The sequence below is a fragment of the Bombus bifarius genome, unplaced genomic scaffold (assembly GCF_011952205.1).
Source record: "Bombus bifarius isolate JDL3187 unplaced genomic scaffold, Bbif_JDL3187 scf7180000008401, whole genome shotgun sequence".
NCBI lineage: Eukaryota > Metazoa > Arthropoda > Insecta > Hymenoptera > Apidae > Bombus > Bombus bifarius.
Window position 1 is genome coordinate 432256 of NW_022884639.1, and position 18679 is coordinate 450934.

Here is an 18679-nt window from a genome sequence, read left to right on the forward strand (position 1 = left end):
TTACTATATAATAGGTTTGTTTTGTATAACGGACTTTACAATAAGTTGTTAGGAAAAGTTCTATAAACACCCGAAACATTTCCAGTTTTTCAATCTTCGTCGTATTATTAACAATTATAGAACAGACGTTGAAATTTTTCTAGTTCATAAAATAATATCCTTATAGTTTCATGGAAACTGTCGTATACCACAGAGCGTGTAGTAAAGCATTTTCTTTGACATGCTCCTAAGTAGATTCATTAAAAATATCATTTTATACATATACATACATACATATATATATATATATATATATATATATATATATCCCAATAATTTATCACACGTTCAATGCGTTGAAAGTGAATTACGAACATTCTGTTCGTACGTATGGCCCGCATTGGACGTACGATACAAATATAAATGCATCTTCGCGGACATTTATATACAATGTATCACTGCGTGTATCGATTCAGTATTTCTGAGTCATAATACTTTTGTTCTTTAATTCAAAGAGGACAAGCACGTTGCGTTATTAACGATGTGAGAGTACCTGGTAAACTCTGATCATTGGCTTTCCACATTGTTCGTCCGCGGTGTTTTATATAAAATAAGGGCAGTGAATAGATTAGTTCGTATATCTAGTTTACAAAAGATTAAGAGAGAGGTGAAACGTGTCATGTGAGAACATTACGCGAACTTATCTCGAATAAAGCCATTGCTATTTAAACTTTGGGTACCCGCACATCGCCATACGATGTATAAAGAAAAGAAAGAAGAAAAGAAACTATAAATCTATCCTAGTCAGCCTTCTGTATGTTCCCGCTTTGCATGGTATTTGAGCAGCAGCTGCCGGTCTTCCCGGTACTTATTATTAGTGTTTATTTGGGTTAGTGTCTGAATCCGGTTCAGAACCGGAACCGGAAGACTCCCCAGCATTAACGTTCGCACTGCAGCGCGAGCTCCTTCGGCTACTGGAAGTCGTGTGTCTGCATTTTTCGCTACGATCCACTGTACCTACAATAATTTTACACAGAAATCAATATCCACGTAGAGCATTGCAAGAAATAATTCCATCATATTGCTTGTATGTATATTGTTTGTTTAAGATACTTGAATAAGTTACATTGAAAGTCGATGAATTTTATGATAAGTATGTAATATAATCATGACAAGAAACATTTTTAGTCAAACGTTACAATAGATACTCACTAGTTAACGGTGTATGAACTTCAACCTTTATATTAGCCGTCGCAGTGACCTTGGTTGTGATATGAGACGTAGATGTCACTGGTGACATTCGACTAGACCCACTTGTATCTGATCCGCTACAGTTCTGTTAGTTAAAAACAAAAGCACACACGTTAATCATGCTTCGTGGATTTGGAGTATCGGTATCATTCACGCGAGATAGTATGTAGGGTAATAAGAAGAATTTTGAGTAATGTGTAAGCAGTTACAGAGATAGAAAGCCAAATGGTAGATATTATCAAAAGCACTCTCAAGTCAAGTACATTTGGAAGAAAATGCCACGTGAGACAGGAAATATTTCAAAACAGTTAATATTCATGTTATATAACGTACCTGGTTGCCACAAGTTGATGTCGTTTCAACCTTCAACTCTGGCTGAACAATAATACAAGACTCCTGTGTACTGTGCCATGAATTGGGTTCCTCTGTAATGGTAGTGAGAGATGGTTCAGCGTGTAACCTGGCGTTATCAATTTTGTACGATCTCCTGGGGGGTGCAGGAGGTTTCGATCTTCTGACGATTGGCGAGGCAGGTGGAGTTGGCGTAGAAATACGATCCGGATGGTCATTGGGTATTACTTCTGGAGATGGGCCGATCAAAGACAACAGGATGGGGAAAAAGAATAATCCATTCACCAAACCGATCCCAATAAGACACAGCAACACCAAGAAGAAATACCGAACGATGAAGTCGAACTCGGAGAAGGCCAACATCACGACTGCTAATAAAGTTGTTATTGCTCCGTGAATTACAGGTGCGCACATGTGCTCCAGAGCTAACCGAATCCTTCTATCTCTGCTTCCAATGCTCGTAACAAAACTCTGCAAGAATAAAAACAAGAATATAATATATTAGAATATATTAGAATAATATATTTTAAGAATATAATATAATATGAACGAAATAACGAGTTTTACAATTGAGACATTGAGCACCAAAGTGGAATAAGCAATGTTCTTTCTGTACACTCTTACTTTCTGTTACATTGTTCGTTTAGCTACTTAGGTATTGGGAGTAGTTTGCTTTTGTTCTCAATGTCTCAACTTATCCTCGACTAGTATTTATACTAACCAGACAAATATGCACTGTAAAGTGCACAGCAATTCCAATGCTGACGACCAACAGAACAGCAGGAACAGCGCTCAGTTTTATATTGCAGAGGCCCATGATTCCAAAGAGTTGTAGTACCACAGCAGCAAGAGAAGTGCCGACTAACAAAGCTGCCCAGAAATTCAACAATAATATTCCAACGACAGCAACACTGGCTGTTAAAGCAGCTAACAGAGCAATACCCAAACAATTTCTTAAATCCATATACTGTTCCCAAAAGAGGAATGGTATACCAGAAGGAAAATTTGGTAGTCCTCGTTCCTCAAATTTTTTGCACAGTTTTCTAACATTGCCAATTAGTTCTGTAATTTCTTGCGTGTCAGTAAGTTTATGCAGATAAAATGGCATCTGAGCGTACGTCAGAGGCATGCTTTTTGGAATCTTTAATTCATGATCATTAGTATAAATCCATTGCCTTGGTTCTGGCCTTAAATTGGCCTGAGAAGCACCATAAGCCAAAACATCGTTTGACACCCATGCACTCAAATAATTATAAAACGCTCTTGGATTGATGATCCCTTCTGAATCGATTAGCCTGACTTGAGTGACTAACGATTTGTCAATAGGATTGTCTACGTGACCAGTTTGTACCAACAATTTGTAAGCGAGAATTGCCTCGTCACTAGCATTCTTGTACCACCTTTCCTGTGTAATACATCCATTGCTATAATCCCTATCAAACGCGTTCTGCAGTCCTTTCAACCAGTCCCTGAACAAACTTAACCAAAACTCAGGCAATCCTCCGTTATCGTTCTTGATCACATTCTTTATCCGCATGAAGGCATCATGATACTCATACAACAATCTTTGATTGTTAGGGTACTCGAATTCCCTCTGGGTAACAGCATACATATTGTAGAATCCAAAGTGCTTTGCCTGGGCAGCTAAGAAAGCATGTTCATTGGAATTCTGTGGAACCAGATCGGTCAGCTCTAGACCATCGTTCACCCTTACAGCTTGCCAAACACAGCCAACAAGAACTGCGATTAAAATCATCATGCCAAAGACCTTAGTCGCTGGTCTGGTGACAAAGGGAGCATAATGCTTCGCAGCTAACTGGGTTAAGGAGAAAGTGAGACAGTCGTCTTGGCTGCATCCTGTTAGGGTGTCTTCTTCGCTACACTGCTTATCCGAGTCCACTTCGATATTTCCACCGACCCAGGACTCATTCTGCACGTTTTGCGATGTCAGGATTTGCGTGCAGGTTTCACGGCGTTCTGGTGGTATCGCCCTCGTTACAGTTTGCTTCGCGGTACCATTGCTCATTCTATTGGCGTACTTATTTCTGCCAGCGTTCGATGGTAGGCAGCAACAGAGTATATCTGAACGACCTGAACGTCGTCTTCTCAGGTCCAAACTTACCATAGCTGGGAAAACAAGCAGCATAGCGGCCAGATTGAAAAGCAACAAGATACCAGCTTGAAAGCAGAACACTCGGAGTGCAGGAATTGGGATTATCGCTGCAGCGAAGAACGCTGACACGTTGCTGATTCCTGCTAGAAGGACAGATAGGCCGGTCCTTTTTAAAACCACTCCTGTCTGTTCTCCACTGGGCACTTCGTTTACCGAGAGCTCAGCGTAAGTATGAGTTAATAGGAACATATCGTGAACACCGAGTCCTAGAGCTAAGAAAGGGACGATCTGAGTGGTGGCTGCGTTGAAGGGGATTCCCAGGAGGGCGCAGAACCCCAAACCAGCGGCCACAGTTGCGCAGATGAGCATTACACCGGCTATGCCCACGCCAGCTTGCGAACGCACTGGATCCTTCCATCGAAGAAGGACTATACCCGCGTACAGTACCTGAAAGAAGATTATATAGCCAGTTATACAATTTTAATTATATATAGCCAAATTTTAGCAAGTTTCTAATCAGGCGAAATAAGAATGTCAAATACAGATGATACAGTTTGGTGGAAGGTGATTGTACGTGAAAAAACAAGTCGAAAATATGGAATACATTTTTTTCATATGATGTTTCCTTTCCGAGAAAACTGTGTTTGAAAATTCGGTAGGTATACCTCGACGTGGCTAATCCCGGACTGAACAGGAGCATATAAACGACAGGAAGTTAAATTGCACATAAAAATAAGTCAGAAACGTAGAATAACATTTTGTCATAAGATGCTATGCCTTGAAGAAAAATTAATTGGAAAATGCATCGTGCGTGTGCACAAGACCAGTCCTCGACTAAACTTTATTTTCTTGAAAACGAGGTGGCAAATGGGAAAATTTTATTTCACATCTTTTACTTATTTCCGCGCGTAGAATAACCTCCTGCTGATTTTATACTTTTCCTTAATTTATTGATACTTAGTCCGTACTTAACCAAGTTCAAGTATACTCGACAAATTTTCAAACTTGATTTTCTCGCAAACGAAACGTTATATGAAAAAACGTTGCTCCACATTTTCAACTTATTTTTTCACGTAGAATCGCTCCTTACCCGTTTGCACCACCACTCAGAGAGCACCCTGTATAATTGAAACTGTACAGGATCAATGTACCAGACCAACGTAACGTATCTATTACTTAGAGTATCCACGAAAGCGTTAGAAACCGTAATAATATTTATACTGACCATCAGTGCGCAGCCTATGGCGATTTTCATAACGGACACCTCGCTGTACTTCCCAAGTATGTCGTTCATGGTGGTTGTGCTGAACGCGTACAGATTGTACGGCGCTGAGCCATTCGCGCCCAGGTGCTTCTTCACTTGATTGCTGAACGCTCGTTGCCAGGTTTTAAGTACTTGCGATGCCTTCTCCTGGGACCAGTCGATATTATGTACCTTGTAGGTGTTGTCGAAGAAATCGTAAAGCTCTCGTTCTCCCATCAGCTGCACAACGGTCTGAAGCGCAGCTGCACGGGTCAAGTGACCAGTCTTATTGTGCTTAGCACCACCGACGAGTAATTCCTCGGGCCAGTGCATAAACTTGGCCGCGAAACCGTAACAGCCTCCCGTTAATTCCGCTCCTATGTCTGGTACCTGGCGAAACAAATCGTGCAGCTTCATGAGCATCTTCGGTGTCTGTATGAAGATAGTCCCCCTCCCTTCTTCCTACTCTTTTAATCTCGTATTTTTTGTCTTCGTTCAAAATTGTTCTAAGTTGGTGCAAAGGAATAATGAATTGTTTGAGAGGGTTCAGAGAAACAACACCAAACGAGTGAATCTTTGTCCAGCCCACATTTTCATGAAACAGGAAGCGTCAAAATTGTTCTGGACAGTTCCGGTTGTCCCAAACATCGCTCCAAAGTATCCTTTCAATATCGTGTTTAGTTTAGGGAATAATTTGAGAAAGCTGTATAGCCATAAGACAATGGACATCTTTCTTTATTTTCACAGCAATAATACATGGTATAAAGGATCTTCTTTTGGAACACGCCCTTACAACCTTAGAAGAACTCGGAACAAAAGTTTATGTATATGTTGAGAATTGTGGATCTTAGTCGCCGAAATAAATGTATAGGAACACTTATAGTACACGTAGAAATGATATTAAAATAGTTTCATATTTATTTAATATGTGATTTACAAGATATTCGTAGATACCCATAGCAATCTTTTTGTCTCGCCATCTTCTTTTCCACCATGCGTACGGAACAGTTGCATTCTTCCGTTTCTTGCGACGCTGCGCACGCACATACTCCCACACACGCTCATACTCATATATGTGTGCCACAACTACGCGGCTAATTCAGTGTAGCACGTATCTCAATATGTATATTTGACTTTATGTTTGCTCGCGCATCTATAGGAAACGAACGTATCAATTGATTGTACGGGTATTTCGAGCACGTCATTCAGCAAACGAAATATTTCAGCCGGAATGCCACCTGCAACATCATTCTCTTTATCGATTCTCATTAAACGGACACTAATGAATCGTCAGACTAGCACAATGCATTCGTTACAGAGGTTAGGCCCCTGCACACTTGACACGGTTCATCCTGTTCACGTTATTTATCTTGGCATGATATAGCGAACCATTGGACAACGTCCAACCAACTAAACGGCGATCGTTTAAAGTGCTCACTGCTATGCTCCTTTTATAGGTGCCCATAAAATCACGGTGTGAGGTCTGCAGTACCCTATGCCATCGTTCCACTTACGATCGCGTTTTTATCATTTCCTGGCCCACCAAACCAACCATCCATTCCGAAATCTTCCTTTCAATCGCAATCATTCTTTCAACAGGCAAAGAAATTCCTAACGTGATTTCCTAAGGCTTCTATTGAGTTGGCAACTAAGTGGTTGGTAACTGGTGGTACAAGCGGAAAGGGGGTGATTCTACGCGAAAAAAGAAGTCGAAAATATAGAATAACAATTTTTCGTTCGAGGCTTTGTTTTCGAGAAAATCGACTTTGAATTTTCGCTCGGTACGCGTGCGGTACGTTATAACGGATCTCACTGTAGATCGTTGTCTCGATGGAAAAATTAAAAAAAAAAATTTTTATTCTATATTTTCGACTTCTTTTTTCGCGTAGAATCATCCCCTTTCCGCTTGTACCACCAGTATATAGACAGTATATAGACAGTATATAGACAGTATATAGACAACCACCCTGTATATGGACATATGTATGTGTATATAGGCTGTCTCCGAAATCACGGTACAACCGGTCGGGTGGTGATTCTGCATGCAAAAATAAGTGGAAAAAGAGGAATAACATTTTTTCGTTCGAGGGCTCGTTTTCGAGAAAAACGAATTTGAATATCCGTTGGTGCTAATTGCGAGTCTCGAGGTGCCCGACTTCTCTTTCTGCTCGTGTTACGATAAATGCAAAACGAATGTAAAAATCATATATCAAAGATAGATCGTCTTTGGAGATATTCACACGTCAAATCTTATCGTCTCGACAATTTCTCGCAGATTTTCCCTCGGCAGTCGATCAATTTGATCTTCCCCCTCGGACAAATCGCATATCGTACAAAATGTTTGGCTGAATTACTCTGCGATGATCGCGTGTATAAGCATCGATAGTGATTAATTAAGTAGTTCAGAGGTAAGAAACTTGGAGTTGGAGAAAATCAGCGCTGGCAGAGGCAGGGAGAGTGTAACGACGAAAAACGAAAGCGCAAAAACGCGAGATACCGAGCACGTTAATCGCATACTAACGAGCCAGTGCTAATTACCAGTAATTAATTCGTCGATTATCGCACAGCAAGCAAACGAGCGAATCGCGCAGAAATTGGCCTCGCGCCTTACCTTTGCTTCTATTTGTAAATTACGATATTTATTAACGCGTTTGCTATCACGGTGGCCATCGATGGCCCACGTTCTTTTTATTGAAACTACACTTTCGAAACTATTAAAATACGATAAATTCCACGCGAATACAACATACGAAAGGGAAGCACGTCAGCTGGAAAATTTGAAACTTTGCACAAATGTAGCTCATGCTAACAACGAAATAATTTTTTCCTAGCCGAAAAACGATAGAGGAAGAAAGTTAAATTAAAAGTTGCAGTGTCTTACATTTCTATATAATTATATAATACATTATTATGTAATATTTTAATTTTATATTTACACATTATTTAACAATAGTCAAAACTATCACACCAGTCATTTCCACTGGTTCTGGTAGAAATATTGGGTTGGCAACTAAGTGGTTGCGGATTTTGTCATTAGGTGGCAATAGCTTCGCCTTAACTATCGCTGGTTCCACTGTTAACTTACCAATTAATGTAAAAAATATTATACAATAAATATATACACTATACATAATAATATTTAATAATTATCACAGACAAATATTTATTCCAAACGATTCGTTATACGACAATGACATGTAGAAACATATTCGTCATACGATGTCCAACTCTGCTACGAAACGCTCTTCGATTCGACGTTGACGAAAAAAAAGTCGTCTTCTGACAGCTGGCGAAACGCGAGACGATATCGTGTAGCTCACGACGCTCGCGTACCACAAACGCACGTAACATTAGAACTGATCCACGGTGATTATCGCGTGTCTCGAGTATCAGTCCACGACCTTACGTGATCCGTCACGATATCTTGTTGGCTGATTTTTGAAAATCGTCCCGTGAACATCGATCCCCAAACAATTTACCCGGCGCAAGCGCGTGCCACCAAGAGACTACGATCGTATGGGCAATTCTGATCGAGTTGCACGCGCGAAATCTAATTTATCGGTTGCAGGTTTCTTGCGAATGTTCAAATGGATTTGGTTTCACCGTAGATTTAAGCTCGGCAAGGTATAACGTGGGATGGATAGTATGGACAGTACGATAGCGATCGCAAACGTATTGTCTTGACGAAAGGAATTTTCGAAAATATTTTTGATGCTGCGTAAGCCAGCGTATGCGATCGCGAGTTAGCGTGGAAGACTTCGTACGTGTATGTTGCGTGCGTCGTATAAAATATTTCGACATTTCGTTAGCACTGATAATGAGCACTGACTGTCGCATACAAAATTCCTGATTCACACAGGGTGCGGCTGAATGACACATAGAAGCGAGTACGAGGTGATTCCTTGTGAAAAATTACGAACAAAATACGCAGTTAAATTTGTTCATTTAAAGCTTAGTTTAGGAGAAAATCGAGCTGTAAAATTGACCAATTTACCATATACTTGTACATGGCTAATTTCGGACTTGACAGTATTAAATAATCGGAAGGATAAGTCGAAAATGCGGAATTAAATTTCTTCTCAGGGCGCTTTGTTTGCGAAAAAAATAAATTTGAAAATTTATCGAACTCTATTTTCTTAGATGCGAGAATTTTGTTTTATATTTTTTACTTACTTTCGCTTCTAGGATAACATTTTATCGATCGTTTGCTTATATCCAGTCGGTAATTAGCCATACGGTAATTAGTATACTTGATAAATTTTCAAACTCAATTTTCTCCAAAACTAAACCATCGATGAAAGAACTTTGTTCCATATTTGGTTCTTATTTTTTCTTAAGGAATCACCTCGTGTCCATTTGTAAGTGTTATTCGACCACACCCGGTATATGATCAAATTTGAGAATGATTTGAAAATGTTTAGAAAATTAATATATAGAACGAGGAGCCATTTTGAATACGTTGAAAATGGTACGTTATGGTAAAGATATTGGGTTTTGAAATTTATTAATGTAATTGATAATTCACTGATTTTTTAAATGTTTTCGTATTCTCATAAGATATATAGTGATGGACTAAATATCTTGTATGGACTTCATTTATCCACCAACAAGTTCATGTAAGCTATAAAAGCAGTTCTATCGTAGTTCACGTCAAAGAACACTTTTGTTCGCTTAATCTTAAACCAGTCAAATACTTCTATCTTCTTTGCCATCGAGGCGGAACGAGAGGAAATAGTAAAACGACAGTATAAAATCACATAAGCCAGGAGATTTTAAAATTCTTTTAACCAATTCAAAGTTTCTATTTTGAATATTTGACAAATTCCCGCCTTAAATATTCGTAGGCCACCGAAAAGCGTTTTATTGTTCCATTTCTTTGAGCTACACGAATGCAAATCTTGTGCGTGGAATATTCGAAAAATTCCCTTCCTAAACATTCGTAGGTCATCAAACAACCTTTCGTTCTTCCATTTCTCCAACACACCTATTTCATTTCACTCTTTCCTTTTCTCCCCCCTCCCCTCCCTTTTCTTTCTTTTTTTAAGCACACTAGCGCAACTTTTTCTCATCCGCATGCTCTTTTTATATCTGGCGATCACCTGCGTAAATCGCCGGCCCTCGTTTCACGTTGAGTATAAAATATAGAGGGCTGGCCGATGGATGCGCTACCGGATGTCAGGCTGGCATACCAAATAAAGGCCGGCGAACGTGATTCTACCTGTGATTCGGTGTCGGCAGACGCGTTGCACGTGGACGGCGGACGTCGCGTTATGTAATTCCACGAACGGCCGCGCTACGCCGCCGTACTGTGACAAAACGTCAACGTACTACTGGCACGCTTTTCTTCTTTTTCTCCGCGTGTCCGACTAGTAGCTGTTTCTTATATGCCACTTGAATCGCGCACCGCTCTCGCACCACCTGGTCGCTCTTCTTCTCTTCCTCTTTCTTCCTCCTTCTTCCATCCTTCCGCCATTTTTCCCCATGTCCAGTATTTGCTTCCGTTATATCAGATGCACCGCGTCTTTCTCTGTCATTCGACAGATTTTACGTTTAATTCGATGTAGCGAGCGCTACTCGCTCGTTTCACTCGTTCAATGCAGCAGTTACAAGTCACAATGCAATTATCGGCAGAAGTAAAACACGACACACGCGCGACAGGGATAAACAAACAGAATGGGAAGGTTAATAGGAAGAAATTAAAAAAGGAAAGAAATAGAAGGTGACAGAGCGACGAGTGTCTAAACGAAGATACCATTGGCTTGGCAACTAAGTGATTGCGGATTTTGTCAATACCAAGCCAATATTACGTTCAAGAAATTGACAGCCTCGGCGAGGAACTAACAGTTGTGTTTCGATTTAATACTTTACCGACCGCTAGCGGTTCAACGGCATATGCACGTACGACAGATTAGGCGCAGATTCTCCCTGGCGCTAGTTTCGGTTTAGACTCTCCAATACCATTCTTTTCGTTCATCGCGAACGATAAGTTTTTCAAATTGGTATAAAACCGTGGGAGCTTACAAAGCAACGCAACTGACACAACCGAGCAAGGTACCTTAGTACTAAATAACAAATTACTGCTCAAATAATGAGAAAGATTGTCGGCGACAAAAAGCTGATTAATAGGCTATCGGCCGGTAAGTATTGGCGGCAGAAAACCGACTAATCGGCTATCAGTCGGTAAAGTGTTAAAATTGCCAGTTCGCAACAGATCATATAGGGCAAAGTGTGTAACATGGGGTAACTATAGATCGTGTAACCTCGTATTAAGGATCGTTGAGCGCGTCTAGACATCGTCTATGGGGAATGAAGACGCCAGCTGACCTTGAAATCTCCAAAACCCTATGAAAGAGCTATTAGTGTGAAATTACGTTACGAGTCTGTGCAAGCTCGTACGGCCTTCGTCGGTTCGTCAATGGAACCAAATAAACAAATGTTAGAGAAACGGAGGAATAAAACGCTTCTTTTTCAGTCGATACATAATAATACACTTTGTTTTTAATTAATCGCGTCCGCTTGGATCGCCGAACGGAGCAGCTGTTGAGCGCATTAACGATTTTCCCAGGAAGCAGTTGCCATCCCATTGCACGATCGCGTATCTGCGCCGGATCGACGATTTTATCGATCGTCGGGCTCGCAGACGACCGGTGTTCGTTAATTATGCGATCGGCATGGATCGGATAATAATTGCATTAAACAGTCATGAAAAGCAGGAATCTTTAAAAGACCGCAGGCTAGAGGTGGCCATCGTTATCGCCGTGTTCCCTAGAAAGCAGCACCGTTCTCGGTTCTGCAGAATTTAACGAGCCAGCGAAGCGGACGACGCGCACACGTGTGCACGTGTGGAGAAGATCGTGGCGACGCCAACTAGATTTTAATTGATCCGTAAGACAATTAAGCCGACCGACTTAAACCTCACAGTTAAGAGCTTAATCGGCCGCGGATCCTTCGCATAACGGGCCACGCGTATCCGTTTACTTTGAGCGGTCGAGAGGCTCGACGCGAAGGTGATGAGTGCCACGAGTGCTGCTCGAGTACGGTAAACCCTTGAACGACGCGAGGCTCTCGGACGACTAAATTTGTAAGCGGTTTGCGTGGGACTTTCCATCGCTGGAGAATATTTTCCGGGCGAAATTTCATCTGAAGCTATTTTTCGTCAATTAATCTTATCCGAATTTATCAGAGAATGAGATTCTATTCGCCTGTAACGAATAAGCGCGCGATTCAAAAAAATACTCAACGCGGTTATGTGAAATTTCAAAGACAATTCGAGTTGGTTCGCCTGCTTGCTGCGATAGAAAAAGATCAATTACTGTAAAATCGATACAAAAATCTGTCGCTATCCGCAAGAAAGATAAACAAGTTTCAATGCTTCCTTCTAATTCCCAGCTGTGTATTTTACCCCGAAAGAATTTTTGATTTTCGCGCTCATAGAACGAACTCGAATACTCGAACCCTCCATCGGTACAAACAAATTCGAAATTATCGGTATCGTAATATTTCGTTCGCTCCAACTGTGACTCGACACGCAGCGAAGTGAAAATAGCAAGTACACGGGGTATATACAGCAGATCGATTTTCTCCCCTTTCCGCGTAAGCTTCGAGGGGACGTTCCGTGCCCGCAGCTACGCGCCGATTGCCCGAGGAGAGGGCTGACTGCACCACGTGGCCATTAAGTGTAATTACGTTAAGTACGGGCGCGCGTACGCTGTATGGAAATAGAAGTAGAAATGAGGGGCCACGCTTGAAGAAAGAGGAGACACACGAGAGGAGCGTGGCGAAAGGCGAACGTGGTGCAGAAACGAACGGAGAAGAAATGAGAAGGAGAGGGGTGGAGGGAGAAGAGAAAGGAAAAAGAAAAGAAGAGAAGAAGAGAGACGCCTCTTCTCCCTTTCCAGATCGGATGACATAAATCCATGCTTTCAATTATGCGAAATTAATTGACCGCGCCTTGTATCTTCTCCCTGCAATCTCTCCCTTCCCTTGCTTTTTCCCTCTTTCTCCGAGTCTCCCTTCCCTCTTTCTCGCACGTCCAGCTTGCGTGTAAGTATGTACTTACTGCAGCGTGAAGCTCTCGGTATCGTGCACGCGGACCTACGTGAACTTTGTGTATAAATTTCATTGTACCTTTGTCTCGGACTTTGTTACGTCGCTTTGTACTTTATGGACCGCGTGAACAGGTAATATGTTTGTGACGTAGTGGATGAGGTAGGAGAAAGGAAGAAGAAAAGACAAGGTAATAAGATGGAGCTGTATCTTTTCATAAGAAGAGGTACGTGGAATTATGTGCTTTCATAGTATTCACGCTGTTAATCTTGATATCGCGAGATTAATTCTTCGACATTGTTCGTCTCTAATGAGTATCTTTAGCATGAATTAATATTCATTTTTGTTTGTTTAATGTGAAAAGCTTTCCTGTGGATGTATATACGAAGGTACTAGGAACAATTTCTCCTTGGTAATAGTTGCACTGTCAACACATATTGTTAACATGTATTGTCAATACATACTGTCAACATATATTGTCAATACATATTGTCAACACATATTGTCAACATTTATTGTCAATATATCTTGTCAACATTTATTGTCAATATAATATAGTTAACATTTATTGCCAATACATATTGTCAACATATGTTGTCGACACAATATTGTCAACATTTATTTTCAATACATATTGTCAATACATATTGTCAACATATATTGTAAATACATATTGTCAACACACATTGTCAATACATATAGTCAACATATATTGTGAATACATATTGTCAACATATATTGTCAATAAAACATTGCCAACATATTTGATCAATACATACTGTCAACATATATTGTTAATACAGCATTGTCAACATGTATTGTCAATACATACTGTCAACGTGTACTGTCAATACATATTGTCAACATATATTGTCAATACATACTGTCAACATCTATTGTCAATACACATTGTCAACATATATTGTCAATACATACTGTCAACATCTATTGTCAATACAACATTGTCAACATTTATTGTTAATACATATCGTCAACATGTACTGTCGACACAGTATTGTCAACATTTATTGTCAATAAAACAATGTCAAGATTTATTGTCAATACATATTGTGAACATATATTGTCAATAGAACAATGTCAACATTTATTGTCAATACATATTGTCAATATATATTGTCAACACGTATTATCAATATACATTGTCAACATATATTGTCGACACAATACTGTCAACATGTACTGTCAATACAACATTGTCAACATGTATTGTGAATACATATTGTGAACATATATTGTCAGCATATATTGTGACACAATATTGTCAATATGTACTGTCAATACAATATTGTCAATATGACATTATCAACATTTATTGTCAACACGACATTATCAATATTTATTGCCAATACAGTATCGTTAACATTTATTGCCAATAGAACATTGCCAACATATTTGGTCAATACATACTGTCAATATATATTGTCAATACAGCATTGTCAACATATATTGTCCATACATATTGTCAACATATATTGTCAATAGTACATTGTCAACATATTTGGTCAATACATACTGTCAACATATATTGTCAATAGTACATTGTCAACATATTTGGTCAATACATACTGTCAACATATATATTGTCAATACAGCATTGTCAACATATATTGTCAATACATACTGTCAACATATATTGTCAGTACAGGATTGTCAACATATATTGTCAATACATATTGTCAACATATATTGTCAATACATATTGTCAACATATATATTATCAATACAGCATTGTCAACATATATTGTCAATACATACTGTCAACATATATTGTCAGTACAGCATTGTCAACATATATTGTCAATACATATTGTCAACATACATAGTCAATACATATTGTCAACATATATTGTCAATACAGTATTGTCAACATACATAGTCAATACATATTGTCAACATATATTGTCAATACAGTATTGTCAACATACATAGTCAATACATATTGTCAACATATATTATCAATACATATTGTCAACATATATTGTCAATACATACTGTCAACATATATTGTCAATACATACTGTCAACATATATTGTCAATACAGCATTGTCAACATATATTGTCAATACATATTGTCAACATATATTGTCAATACATATTGTCAACATATTTGGTCAATACATACTGTCAACATATATATTGTCAATACAGCATTGTCAACATATAGTGTCAATACATACTGTCAACATATATGGTCCATGCATATTGTCAAGACAACATTGTCAACATTTATTGTCAATACAATATTGTCGAAAATAGTTGAAGAAATTTTTAATTACTAAATTAAACAAAAATCGACGTCGAACAAAAATTTAAAAAATATAATTTTCATTTCAAGAAGATCGAACGGTTTGTTAATTTGTAAAACTGAAATCAGTATTATATAATATTTGGTTCTTTATCGCTGTGTAATTTGTATTGCAATAAAGAAACATAAATCGTGTTATTAAAAAGCCACCGTTGCTTTCAAGCTTCTCGTCGCGTCGGTAGCATAATTCTACCTGAACTGTGGCAATCAGCTGCAGTTTGCGGAAAAAAAAAACAAACGCAATTTTACAGCATCGGCTGCGAATTCGTTAATACTTCGTATTACCCTAATTAACCCATCCACCTTAAAAAAAAAAAAAATAAAGAAAAAAAAAGAACAACTCGAAATTTCGTGCTACTCGGCCACGTTCACCAACCACCCAAGCACCAATTGCAATCAATCAAACCCAAATTTCTCCCTAATTACACGTTCCTCCCAAAGATCATACCGCGCCGTCTCCACCCGTCATTACGCTAGAATTTCAACGGACAAGCCTGTCATTTTGCGGTTTCCGCGTACGAACAGGGTCTACTTCCTATCCAAAATATTCCGAGAAGCGATCGCGACTCGTCGTTAAGATTCTTCCAGATTTATGGCCAATTGTCAGCAGATAACCCGCGCATATCGCGTTTAAATCATTTCCACGCAACGGTACATAAAATGTTAAATTAACGATTGGAAAGCGAAAAACATATAATCTCTTATTAATTGGATTTTTACGATAACAACCGGCGCTCTGAGCTTGTTTTAAATAATTTGTAATAATAGGGGCGAATATTCCTACTTAAGAGAAAAATGAAAATAAGAATATTCCACATGTACATATCATCGACAATGAGAAAAGAGTTTTTCTCTTTAATTTTAATTTCTTCTAACCAGCGAATAATGCGCAATTTTGTTCGTAGTGAAATCGTTTCTTGGCTTTTCTTTTTAACAATAATATCTTGGCTTTTTGAGAACTGCATTATAGGAAACACGTTCGCATTAATTATCACCAGTAATTAACCAAACCTTTACACGATTCATACAATAAGACGTGAAACAAAAGGTAGGAATTGAAGGAGCACAGGTGTCTCCATAAATACGAAAAAGAGATTGTTTGTCAGTAGGAAAAATTGCTATGTGAAACCATAGTTACGCATACGTTGTAATATAGTAGACACATAGCACTCTATCTCTGTGTAGTATAAAACTATACTAGTTCATTCGAGTCTGCTATACAACCAATAAAATGAAATAAATAATTTGTATAATTAATTTACCATATATTAATTATTATGATTGTTTTTATTACCTTTACGTATTCATTATTAGATCAAGCTCTAACTTTAAACAAATAATAAGTAATTTGTATAATTAATTCACCATATACTAATTATTATGATTGTTTTTATTACTTTTACATATTCATCATTAGATCAAGCTTTAACTTTATCCCAAATTCAATAAATAAAATTAATTAATTAATTAATTGAAATGAATAAAATTAATTAATTAATTAATTAAAATAAATAAAATTAATTAATTGATTGAAATAAATAAAATTAATTAATTGATTAATTGAAATAAATAAAAATTATAATACTGCACCGCGGATCTTCAACTATACAAAATTCTACGTAAATAACGACCTATTTCATTTATTAGATATTACTACAACAAGTATCCCATTCTGGATATTTTATATAAATTTAATACGTAGGAAACCTAAGCTGTTTATTCGTTAGCCGTACCGCTTTGCCTGTAAACCTGTAAATTGTCCGTCAGCCTGGACGAGCTTTTACGCGCGAACGTGATCCGTGGACGCGCGACAGGCGCGGAATTCAGATCGTATGTTAATGAGGGCGAAACGACGGCCGCGTAATGTGTCGGCGGCGAAAAAGCGTACGTAATGCCGGTGTGTAGCGGCAGCGACCACCGACGTGGCGCAATAATGACGCGCATCTCTCGATTTTATTATTTTAATGTCGGTCCCGAGCGCCGCGGCCCACGCGACTCGCATACGCATTCGCCGATCCTCGCATGGGAATCGTTTCATTCAACGCAGTCCACTTGTCCCGTTTTCTTTCCCGCCTTTGCTACGTCCACGATTTTACGACCCAAAATTGATCGTTCCGAGGGTACCTTATCGGGCCATCTGAAATTTCGCCTGCGAATCGCCGGACATTCGATGGCTGCAACTTTGTACAAGTGCGATTTCCGAAGATATTCGATGACTGGTTTCGCAAACGTGCCGGTGCGCAGCAAGTTTGAAATGCGAGCGAGTGTGAGGCAATATATATTGGCGAAAGAATAGCACCGATAGGATCGATCGATAAGAATGGAAATATCAGGGTGTAGCTGACAACGAGTGACCTCATTCGTACGCTATATTTTAGCAAAAGTGGAAACACTTAAGTGTAACTGAGCGTTAGTGTGAGTAAGGGTCGTGAATGAGAATGTATTGGGAAGTTAGGATCCATTGGTAACAGAGAAAGTATTTCAGACATTTGACGATGAATGCATTCATTGGTACGATATGGATTAATAAAAGTGGAAATACTTAGGTGTAACTGATCGTAAGTGTGGGCGAGACAATGTATTAGACAATACGGTATATTTTAGTGAAAATGGAAGTACTTAAGTGTAACTGAGTGTGAGTATAAGTGAGGCAATAAACTGGCGAAAGAATTGGTAATAAAAGTGGAGACACTTAAGTGTAACTGAGTGTGAGTATAAGTGAGGCAATACACTGGCGAAAGAATTGGTAATAAAAGTGGAAATACTTAAGTGTAACTGAGTGTGAGTATAAGTGAGGCAATAAACTGGCGAAAGAATTGGTAATAAAAGTGGAAACACTTAAGTGTAACTGAGCGTTAGTGTGAGTAAGGATCGTGAATGAGAATGTATTGGGAAGTTAGGATCCATTGGTAACAAAGAAAGTATTTGAGTCATTTGACGATGAATGCATTCATTGGTACGATATGGATTAATAAAAGTGGAAATACTTAAGTGTAACTGAGTGTGAGTATAAGTGAGGCAATACACTAGCGAAAGAATTGGTAATAAAAGTGGAAACACTTAAGTGTAACTGAGTGTGAGTATAAGTGAGGCAATACACTGGCGAAAGAATTGGTAATAAAAGTGGAAACACTTAAGTGTAACTGAGTGTGAGTATAAATGAGGCAATACACTGACGAAAGAATTGGTAAGATCAAGTGGTAGCAAAAAATATAGTTGAGTGTGAATATGAATAAGTCAATTCTTTCGTACGATATGTTTTAGTAAAAATGGAAATACTTAAGTGTAACTGAGTTTGAGTATAAGCAAGGCAATACATTGGCGAAAGAATTGGTAATAAAAATAGAAATATTTAAGTGTAGCTGAGTG

At 38.7% G+C, this 18679-nt stretch overlaps 1 protein-coding gene across 4 annotated transcripts in view; it reads right to left on the minus strand.

The window, feature by feature from the left end:
* Positions 1–290: 290 nt before the first annotated feature.
* LOC117212842 (protein patched) overlaps positions 291–18679 on the minus strand; it is a 34561-nt gene continuing 16172 nt past the window's right edge. For 2 of the 4 annotated variants that reach the window (XM_033457899.1, XM_033457902.1), the window contains 5 exons: positions 4920–5327; positions 2303–4141; positions 1564–2052; positions 1192–1315; positions 291–999 (listed from right to left, as the gene is read on the minus strand). In XM_033457899.1, coding sequence (XP_033313790.1) covers positions 854–999; positions 1192–1315; positions 1564–2052; positions 2303–4141; positions 4920–5327 — 3006 coding nt within the window. In that variant the 3' untranslated portion in view covers positions 291–853. Of the gene's footprint in view, positions 1000–1191; positions 1316–1563; positions 2053–2302; positions 4142–4919; positions 5328–5891; positions 6587–18679 lie in introns of those variants that run through there. The other 2 variants (XM_033457903.1, XM_033457900.1) reach the window with 2 other exon arrangements.